General features: G+C 34.4%; 3 protein-coding genes across 3 annotated transcripts; all 3 read left to right on the forward strand.

Moving 5' to 3' along the window:
- Positions 1–5,158: 5,158 nt before the first annotated feature.
- EAF01_009885 (uncharacterized protein) lies at positions 5,159–5,878 on the forward strand (the record flags this gene model as incomplete). The annotated part of the gene is made up of 2 exons (XM_038918141.1): positions 5,159–5,384; positions 5,448–5,878. 2 exons carry the CDS (start codon positions 5,159–5,161, stop codon positions 5,876–5,878), a joined length of 657 nt encoding a protein of 218 aa, XP_038766111.1.
- Positions 5,879–8,044: 2,166 nt separating this feature from the next.
- EAF01_009886 (uncharacterized protein) lies at positions 8,045–9,058 on the forward strand (the record flags this gene model as incomplete). The annotated part of the gene is made up of 2 exons (XM_038918142.1): positions 8,045–8,545; positions 8,597–9,058. 2 exons carry the CDS (start codon positions 8,045–8,047, stop codon positions 9,056–9,058), a joined length of 963 nt encoding a protein of 320 aa, XP_038766112.1.
- Positions 9,059–9,988: 930 nt separating this feature from the next.
- Positions 9,989–11,112, forward strand: EAF01_009887 (uncharacterized protein; the record flags this gene model as incomplete). The annotated part of the gene is made up of 5 exons (XM_038918143.1): positions 9,989–10,051; positions 10,138–10,341; positions 10,435–10,524; positions 10,580–10,763; positions 10,814–11,112. The coding sequence occupies 5 exons, from the start codon at positions 9,989–9,991 to the stop codon at positions 11,110–11,112; spliced, it is 840 nt and encodes a 279-aa protein (XP_038766113.1).
- Between the last annotated feature and the right edge of the window lie 39 nt (positions 11,113–11,151).

Raw genomic sequence — 11,151 nt, forward strand, 5'->3', positions numbered from 1 at the left:
ATTAAAAGTAATCGAAACTAATTCCAACAAAGATATGAATATCCCATTAGTTTAATAATAATATAGTCCCGTAATAACGAATTAGATAATTAATTAATGATCTACCTGATAACAATAATAATATAAGTAAGGAAAAAGGAAATAATAAAAGTAGAAAAAACAATATTCCAAATTAGGATTAATATTATAAAAGTAAAGAAGAAAACGATTTAGAAGGTATCAATATTATTTAAAATATTTCATCTTTTTAGAAATCTATAAATATTAATTAGCTTTTAAATAACCTTATAAAACTTTATAATAAAGCTGATAAATATAATAGTCAAAATAATAATTTTGCTTACAAATTCTCAATCTTTCTTAATAATTACAAATGTATTAATATACTTATATTATTATTAAAGAATACATTTCTCATTATACTTGTTAATATTATACTTAACTTTTACTATATAAATCTAAACAACTTATCTAATATAATAACTAGAATTTATAATTTAATAATATTTACATTTAAAAGTCCAGAATATAAGTACAATTTTATATAGTAATAAGAAACTATTATATTTAAGAATGTAATAATAGAATTAGATAATAAAGAAAAGATAATGTTTTAATGCCTATAATTTATAATCATAAAACTTTATTATATATATAAAGGATTTAGCTTTATAATAAAAACAGAAAAATTACTTTATTAAAAGATTATTATTATATGCGCTTTAATATAGATGTACTTTCTAACTTACTTTCATCTTGTTAAAAACACTCCAAGTCTTTTAGAGAAATTATATTTAATTATTATAATATAGGAATAAGCTTATTCCAATGAAGCTATGACATTCTATACTAATTGTAAGTACTATTACAATCAAGGTGGATATAGTTAGAGTAAAGATTTCAAATAAGGTAATTAATGTTTATTTAAATTATGTATGAAAAAAAAATACTTTATTTATAAAAAGAAAGATTATTAATCAATCCGATATAATAAAAAGGAATATAAGAAATCCTAATATAAGTATAAGGAATAATTTAAAAATAATAATTTTAATAAAAACTTTAAACAATTTCTTATTGAATATAAAGAATCTATTGAAAATTCTAATTTTGATATAGATAATAAAGTTATAGTTTATTTCGTATAATTCGAACTCTAAAACCTATTTGTATAAGAACTATATTCAAGCTTTATTATCTAGAATAGATTTATAAAAGAATAAAAGATTATTAAAAACCTATTTAATAAATTTTTTATATATACTTTAATATATCAATCTCAATTTGAAAGTATAATATATATTAGTAGATATAATATAAGAAAATTTTAAGGAATTATTATCAATATAGCTATAGTATAATAATCAATAATGAGTTATGAGTAATATATAGTATATAAAATAACAATTGAGAATATTATCTTAAATATAAAAATAATAGGAATTGTAAGTGTAGTATTTGGAATTAATAAAGCTGAGTCGATTGATTTAATATAATTAAATTTTATATTATAAATGTAGAAATATTATTTTTATTATTTCTTAAAGATATGGATAGGCTTGGTGTATATTATAATAATATTCTTGATATAATTATTATAAGTAATATAAAAGAACGATTCCTATACATTTATTATAATGGATATATAATACTCTTATAATATATAAATGTATAATAATTCATATAACAAATCATTAATGATAATATATACTACCTTATTAATATAGAACTATAATGTTTATATTATTGCTTTAATCATTTATTAGTATATAAACTTTTATAAATACTTTAATAAGTTAGTTATAATAATATTATATAAGTTAAAATTAATAAACTTATTAAGTTCTGTTAATATTATCAAAAGTATGGAAAGTCATTAGGTCGATTTAAGTTCAATCTATAAGATAATATTAATTTCAATCATTTAATTATAATGAATACAATATATATTAGTATCAACTTTATCCTATATATTATTAATAAAGATATATAATTCTAAGTAGTATAATAGTTAGATAATAATATTATAAAGTATACCTTTAATATATTTCGAAAATACTGAATGAATATTTATACTAGCCCTCCAGATTATATTATATATAATACTAAAAAGAACTTTATTAATAAGAAATTTATATAATATATAGTAACTATATTAATTAAAACAAAAAGTATACCAATTAAAGCTTATTAATTAATTGAAATTGTTAAACATTATTATATAAGTTAATTATTAAATAAATATATAATATTATTATTAACAAATTAAAGAGTTTTATAATAAAGAAAATAATATTATAAATAACTATTAAAATAGTAAATAACATTATAAAACTAAACAAATTAGTTTCAATATTCTTAATATTTAGAATATATTTACGAATAATCGATTTCGATTTACTAGTATTTATAATCTTATAACAATAGACTATAATTAAGAAGGCAATGAACAAAATCAATAAGTTATAAGCAACAAAATAAATATTAAATATATTAAACTAATGTAATAGATTATTAATAATAATATTATATAACCTATTTATTAATTTAAAGATTTAGATATAAAAAGAACATAAAGGCTGGACAGATTTGTATTATTTATTGGGAATAAAAGATGAAATATATATTATATAATTAATAAATAATTCAATAGAGTTTTATATTATTTAAATCAAATTATATATGGAAAAAAAGGATCGATCTTAGAACCAACCTTATAAAGAACTCGTTGAATTAGTATAAGTAATAAAACCAATACAATCTGAGCAATTGTTACGGCGGTCCTTACGAAGTACCGCGTCATATGACTATGGACAAGTGACGGAGCGTCGAGGAGCTGTAGCGCTCCTGGAGCGCAGTGAGGTCCATAGTGATCCAGTCTATATAAAGGTTCTAAGAAATAGGATAGGGAATGAAGGTTTATATAAAGGAATGAGTTTCATTATAATGTAGAGCTTCGTGCTCAAGAACAATTATTAGTTTCATTACTATAGTTACGAGAATTACAATCAATTACAACCTTATTGAATTCCTACTTGAAGTCTAATCTAAACCACCTCGAGAGAACTCTAGACACTTCCACGTGACCCTAGAGGCAGCTCCCGTAACACTTATATTATACAAAGTATCAATTTTAAGGAAGAAGATGTCAATTCTTTAAATAAATATATTCAATAGCAGATTAACAATTCGAAAAGAGATCTACAATTTATTTCATTTAATATAAATTCTTTAAAACTAATTATATTTATTAACGTATTCTTTATTAATAATAAAGATTTATTCTTTTAGATTAGATATATTATCGTTTTAATGGATAAATACAATAAAGTTAATATTATTTATTAATTATTTATTAAGTATAAGAGAGTTATTAGAAGTGTATTAGTATTAGAATTCTATATTATGATTTTAGGTTTTAATATTAGTACGACAATTAAAGGTATAATCGATAAGATCTTCTCAAATTATAAGATCTTATTGATTATATATATCAATTTCAAATCATTTTATAATTGTTTTACAAAATTTGAAACTATTAATAAAAAAAAACTAATAATTAATGTAATAGCAATTTAAAAGGTATATAAGAAACGAGAGATTATAAAGATTAAATAAATTAATAAAAATTCTAACCTTATAGATGTAATAATTAAATTCAAGTTGTATTAAATCCTAAAAGATCTGATTGATAATAATACCATAAAGATTAAGATTATAGAGTGAATTGAAAAAGATTAAAAGAATAGATAGTTACATAGGCAAAAGAGGTATTAATGTTACGGGAGCTGCCTCTAGGGTCACGTGGAAGTGGCTAGAGATCTCTCGAGGTGGTTTAGACTAAACTTCAAGTAGGAATTCAATAAGGTTGGTAACTGGTTGCAATTCTCGTAACTATAGTAATGGAACTAATGATTGTTCTTGAGCACGAAGCTCCATATTATAATGAAACTCATTCTGTTATATAGACCTTCGTCCTCTGGAGCCCCTGGGATCCGTATGCTCCTGGAGCCCGTAGCTCCCCAAGGCTCCCTCACGTGACACGCGAATGTGTCATGTGATGTCTGTCGTAACAATTAATTAGAACGATACAATCCAATAACTTTAAAAAGTTGTTAGTGTTGGGATAAAGATTATGTAACTATATTAACATTAATATTAGTATCTTTTGATATTACAATAATACATTTCATAGCCCTAGCTTTTAGAATCTTAAGTAATATAATAATAGTGTAAATCATAATACTATATTGACTTTATCATCCCCATGGTGATACCAACACAAAGATTACCCTGGACTCGTTAACCAGAACGAACTCATCATCTGCCTAGTGACGGCGTGCCGGATGAAGGGCGGCTTTCTTTAATAATCAAGGAATTGTTGAGAGAAGCACTTATTGTGGCGGATATGATCACTATCTGACATGAGAAGATAGACGTACAGAGATAGAGCCACTGCCACCTAGCGGATCAACACTCTGAACGGAAGCGAGTACGAATGAGACCAACACAAAACAATAGACTTATACGAAATAGATAGATCGGAGTATAATCTAAAGACCGACTAGATCTCGCCACATTGAGAGAAGCACACTCGAGCCAACATGAAAGGATAAAACCCACTTGATCATCGAATGCTGCAAGAATCGCGTCCAAGTATCAACTCGAATCATACATTGTGAATCATCGGCCGAACCACTGGTTTGAGAGATTGAGACGAGCAGTTGCAACACATAAAAATTGACTGAAGAACTTCAGGTTTCATTTTTCATACTTCATTTATATAGTGCCCTCAATATTCATTCAAAATCAACGATCAGTTTATTTCAATACTACATCATAAATAATAAAGGTCTTACTACAAAAATATTCTCACTTATTTACATAACTATCTTAAATATGGAGCAAAAACCTCATGTCGAACAGTTGTGGTTGATAGAAGTCATGGTTGTAGCAAGAGATTTAGTTGAGATCACAGAAGAATTTGAGTCTCAATGGCTTCGCACTCGGACGGAAGTAGAAGGCTATGAGCGTATTAACCCCAATGTCCTTGAGTTCATCCAATACTTGGCAGAGAGAACTTTATGGTATCATTACTGTATGTAGAACTACTTCCGACAATTCAAGTCGGTAGATTGTTGATTGACACTCACATTCAATGGTTGGGAACAACAAAAGATTTCCTGGTATTAATCCAATCAATCAATTCCGCGGCACTACAGGACGTTCTTTGGGGGCGCACAGATTTATTCAAGGAGGAAGAAATCGGAGTCGCTCCCCATTGAAAAATGGCAGAAGAAGCTTGAGAAGGAACCATTCCTCCCGACACGGCGGAGAAATTCCAGAGACTCCTCAACATTCACGTCATGTTCCTGAAGCACAGCGTGCATCTTTTAATCTTTACCTCAGCAGTCCATCCGACTTATGACAGAGCTCCCCTGTGGTAGATGCACAAAGCAGACGTCTTCCAACAAATAGCAGGGAGGCTTTTTCGTCGATTTGGGGTCCCGCAGATGATCGGGGAATATTGTCCAACTCTTCAACGGACAGCATCCGCTTGGGGTCTCAGTTACCAGTACCGGTAGTCAATGACAGTCCAATTGAGGGAGCTGCTGAGGAGATGATGTTCGATAGCAATGGTTCGTTAATATCTGACCATATTGCGCCTTCGACCGAAATACCCGAAACTTCTGTGGATTTACTCGGCTGTCAACCAATAGATGATGTGAACTGGACCACGGTCGCAAGAAGTGCTCGCTTAGGTAGCAGCGTCGATACAACTCTCTCTGATCAACATTCTGCCACTTCGAGCTTAACATCTAATATTCGAGAGTATCTTGCGGAGCAATTGCCCCATACGTTGCGACGCTTGTACTAATTTCTAGATATGGATAAGCAAGTAGCGATCATTGCACATTCTCATTGAGAAGAATGCCGATATTCAGTCTTGTACAAAAAGAATTGATCTTAAAGATGTGGAGAAACGATAGGATGGAGAAGTAAAAGGAAAATAGGAAGCGCGAATAGAAGAAGGAACAAATAAGCTAATGTAGAAGAGGGCAAGTAGAAATGAGAAGTAGGAGGGGGGATAGAACGGAATTGGGTTGTGTGAAGAGGAGGCTAGGGAAGCAGAAGGGAAGATATACGAAGAAGATAGGGGGAGGGAATGTGAGGTGAGGTGGATGTAGGAAGGCGAAAGGGAAAGGGAAATAAGCCGATGAGAGACGGAGGAGAGGGATGAAGCAAATGAAGCGAGAAATTTGAAAGGGGGAACGGTAGTTAATCAACATACGCTGCCAAGCCTCGCCTCTGAAGAACTGGTAAAAATCAGTGGGCCTCGGTAACCCATAGGCGGTTTAAATCCATCACCACCCATCCTGAATTGAGGTACTTTATTCTGAGAGAAGATAATCTACCACTTAATTGTTGTTAATTTGAGTTGAAGCGATTTCAATGCAGTACCTAGGTAGGCAGTTCCATACATTCGTTTTATCTAGATTCTCCTAGAGCATGCCTTTTGACTTGGTGCACCACCAGTGGATGCATGGGCTGATGGAACATCTCTCAATTTTCAAAGTTTATAGTAAACTTGTATCTCAAATATTTGTTATTAAAATACATACCTTCATTGCACCATCTATAATGAGTCATTTGAATCAATTCTTAAGATATTCGACTGACTCCTCCTCCGACGCGGCAACATTCGCCTTCAAAATGCAAATAATTTTGGTGGGCAGAATAATCTGGCGCAAGGTCCGCAGCCACCGATCTCAGAAGACTCTGGCGGTGTGACTAAATGGCTTCGAAGTGTCACCCCATCGGACCAAAACTTGAGGAAGAGTCTCCCGAGTCTAACAATAATTGGATATTGAGGAAACGACGCCGGTGCTGAACCCGGCTTGGCAATCTCCAGAGAATGTTCCACAAGGGGCTTATGTGAGTCGTTTGGTCTAATGCATAGGAGAGGATCGAGAGTGCCACAAAGCTACCGAAAGATTTGAGCAGGCTTCAAGAGACTACCGAGACAACAACCAGTTGGTTTTGAATTGGTTTTATTTGATTTTGACATGGAGTCTGGTCGAGGAAATGGCGGGGACTATTTCGAAGGAGTGAGCAGTGATGAAGTAATGCCACATGAAAGCCTAGGTAACGTCTGCTTTGAAGACGAAAAGCCACGCAGTTCGTTTAAGGATAGAATATCACCATTTCGAAATCATACTTCTCACACATACATGATAAGGGGTTCTTACCGGAACATCAAATATCAGCAGGTATTCTATCACCGCCAAGTTCTAATAAAGACGATGAACCATCAGAAACCCGTCTCCGAGGTGGCTCATATGTGGTATGGCAATCGGCCAAAGTTGGTATGCGAGGCGGTGCATTGCCAGACGCTCGATAACATTACAGAGAAAGATGAGACTCCATGTCCAAATCCTAACCGTGTTGCAACCTAGTAGCCCGTGAGTAAGACCATATGCCTAGTGGGAGACCAGTTGGAGTTCGTATCGATGGTCACAGCGTGTGGGTGACATGTGGCATTGAGAAGGGCTACTGTTGAGCATGAGCATGGACAGCTGAGAGCAGACAGAAAAGCATGAATTGAGGCCTACACAAAGCTTTTTTAAGTTTGTTTGGGATGCAGGTACACATGTGATGTTCTTTTCTTCTATTAAGTTTTGTCATTCCGTTGATAGCATAGGGCTTAGATACCCGTATAATATATTTCCTCTTCCACGAACAGTGCGTATGTTTCATAAGGATCATTATTAAAAGTCATAACTTATAGAAAAAGAAATTTATTATGATGTTCTAGGAAGCTCAAAGAGCCAAAACAACATAATGAATGAATCAAATCCCATCAAAATATAGAATACAATTTTCCCTAAAGATATATGATTGCAAAGTCTTATTAATTGTAGATCCAGGTTTTGTGCTAATTTTCCCCATTGACCTCTATGATGACTAAGCACACCACCGAACAAGCTCTCCAGCTCTAGAAATTTTAGTCCCCCGCGTTTCCCAAAGATTCACAAGATTCAAGATGGGTTGGTTTTGGGGTGATTCAAATGATGGCGACAAGGATAAATCCCAAGATCCTTTAAAGAATCTCGATCCCAGTTTACGAGAATTTCTTAAAAAAGAATCACCAGTCAAGTATGATTCGACAAAGTCGGCAGATACAACTGTCTCGTCGCAAACAAAAACGCCGGAGCCCACATTGACAAGTACGACTGAGGATCCTACAAAACCCAGTGTGCCTTCGCAGAGTTTATACCCAGACGGACGCTACGCTCATTTATGGAAAACATACCAGCCACAAGCAGAAGTCGAGCAAGCAGCTAAATCGGATGCCGAAAAGATTCAAGATGTCATTGAAGGATATAAATACAGAAAGGCGGAGATTGGGAGGGCAGCTTTGGAGAATTGCGCTTTGGAACAGTGGGATGTGAATGAGTGTTTTCGTTCAGGAGGATGGCAAGCTCGATTAACTATGTGCAGACAGCAGAATAGGAAGCTTGAAAGATGTTATACTATGCAAGGTGTAAGTTTTGGATGTTCCAAGAATGATAAACTCGAATTCTAATTGTGATAGAAATTCTTGAAAGCTTTAGGCTACTTATCAACCTACGATCGTCCGCCGGCAGTCGATGAACAGATTCAAATGCATGCCGATACATTGTATCATCGAATGATTGACCAAGAGAAACAAATTGAAGAAGCAAAAGCAGAAGGAAGACCTGTGCCTATATTTCCTCCGCTTATATCAAAATCAAGACCTGGTCAATCGGAATCCGCACAAGAAAATAATAAGCTCAAGGCATCAGATCTTTCGCCGAAGGTACAAGCTTCATTTAAGAAGCGTCTTGAAGGACTAAACGATGATGAGAGACTAGTCGAGGAACGAGCAATTCAGGCCGAAATCGAAGCTGGTGAACAAGTTGCAGGTCAGCTAGGAAAGATTTACGAGAAACAGGATGAAGAAAGAAGGCAAAGGAAAGAACAGGGCAGGGAAACTATTAGCGATAAATTTTTCTCGATATTCCGTGGACGATGATAAGATTCATGGTATGGCTCGCGAGACCCGCATATGCCTTCCTCTGACCACCTTCACGCGCCAGGTGCTTAGCCTCAAAAAATTACATGTATGATCGACGAAGGCCAAAGTAAGGCATCGTGCCTTCGAGATGCTCACCTTTCACCCAAAAGCACCCAGCTTCGTTATCTTAAGGGCCTGCCCCCTTTTGAAGCTTTTAAATTTCGAATTCGTTGGTTGGCCGAGTATGTTTGATGGTGTAGATGGAGGAACCTGTGGAAATGTCTTTTATACATCGGGGAATCTCGAAATCGCCACTTTATTGGTTTGGAAGTAACAGCTAACGTCAGCTTGATTTGTATAGTATTTATCATCAAAATGGACCTCCAGGTAGCATGTAAATTTGGTATTGCCCCTGCGAGTAGGGGAACGAATAGAGATAGGAAGCATAACCCTTTTTGAAATGACCTACTTGAATGATTCGTGACAATCTGCATTTTCTTCGGCTCGAGACAATATTCACCATAAATCTGGCCATGAACTACTTAGGTACTAACTACCGGCAGTCAATAACGAGCAATCGTCGTTAGTCCTCGCCAAAGACTGGATCTTTGTGATAGCCCCTTCCACTAGCCGACGGATAATGCTCTCCTGGATAAGACTATCCGAAACGGGAGTACCCGCTTGTTTTGGCAGCCGAATCCGGTAAATCTTTAGACCACATGTCTGTCACTCATGCTAATAAACGTTCAGTCAACAAGAGTTCCAAGCTCTTCAGACACCTTTTCACAAAGTCTTGACGGGTGAGAATTAATCATATATTGAGTCATCCAAGAATTTTGCTGTGGCTTTGTCCGATATCGCTATCATAGAGTTTAATCTCGAACAAAACAAATCGATTTTCTCTTTTAAATTTCTCATTTCTCAATCCCATCTATCAATTCTATCTTAATGGATATCCCCATCGCTGCTAATGTTATCGGAACATTGGGTGCAATATGTTGGTCCATCCAAGTTCGTGCCTCGCCGCCTTCTACCCCCCTTGCCCCATCACTTCCTCTCTCTAATTCATCTCGACTCTCCCGCTAACAGTCCCTTAGCTCATACCCCAAATAATCATAAACTATAATCGGCACCATACAATCGGACTTCAACGTTCTATGATGCTACTTTGGGCTTGTGCTGGCGTGCCTTTAGGCGCATTTAATATCGCATCGGGATTCAATGTTGCGCTGTTAGTGCAGCCGCAGATATTAACTGTTTTGAGTTTGGTTACCTGGGGACAGTGTTTGTATTATAGTGAAGTATGTTTCTTGTCTTCTGACTAGATGTAGGAATGGAGAGGAGGAAATGTGCATATTAGGAACGCTTGATGGATTGCTAATTTTGAGATCTAGGGGTGGAGTTTGAAGCAATGTGTTTTGGTCACGGGAGGTATTGGGATGGTATTTGGAGGGATTGAAGTAGCATTTATTGCGGGGTTGAAGGTATGCCGAATATTATGTTCACCAAGTAGTTGCAGTCACTAAATATCGTAATCAGGTCGGTCAACATCGAGATCTCGAATGGCCCGTGATATTGATGGGTGTTTTATCAGCTGTTCTATTGTCAGCTGGGGTATTGAGACACTACTATGATATTTATATCCATCGTACTGTCCGTGGTATCTCATTCATCTTCGTGGGTATCGATGCTGCTGGAGATGTATTTTCTCTAGTTTCTGTTTGTAAGTCTGATTCTTCATGGCCCATATTCAAATCAATACTGATGTCTTAGTCTTTCAACCACATCTTGATATACTTGGGATAGTAATTTACGCCTCGGAATTTATTCTTTGGTGTGGAGTATTTGCTTGTGGTGGATACTTCAACCTTCTACCTTGGATCAAAAGAAGGATTCAGAAGAAACGCGAGAATGAAGGGGGAAGTGGAAATGGAAACGAAATTGAAAATGTGGTAGCTGTTGAGGAGGGAATTTCACATGATATTGAAATGGAAAGGATAAATTCAGCAGGGTTGAGAACAGTTTTCAGAACTCCTGGGTCAATAAATAGTGTAGATAGAGTAGACCCGTAAACTTGAAGAAATTATTGCTAGGTAAAACATATTGTTTTA

This window comes from Botrytis porri, assembly GCF_014898465.1.
Source record: "Botrytis porri strain MUCL 3234 chromosome Unknown BPOR_015, whole genome shotgun sequence".
Lineage (NCBI taxonomy): Eukaryota > Fungi > Ascomycota > Leotiomycetes > Helotiales > Sclerotiniaceae > Botrytis > Botrytis porri.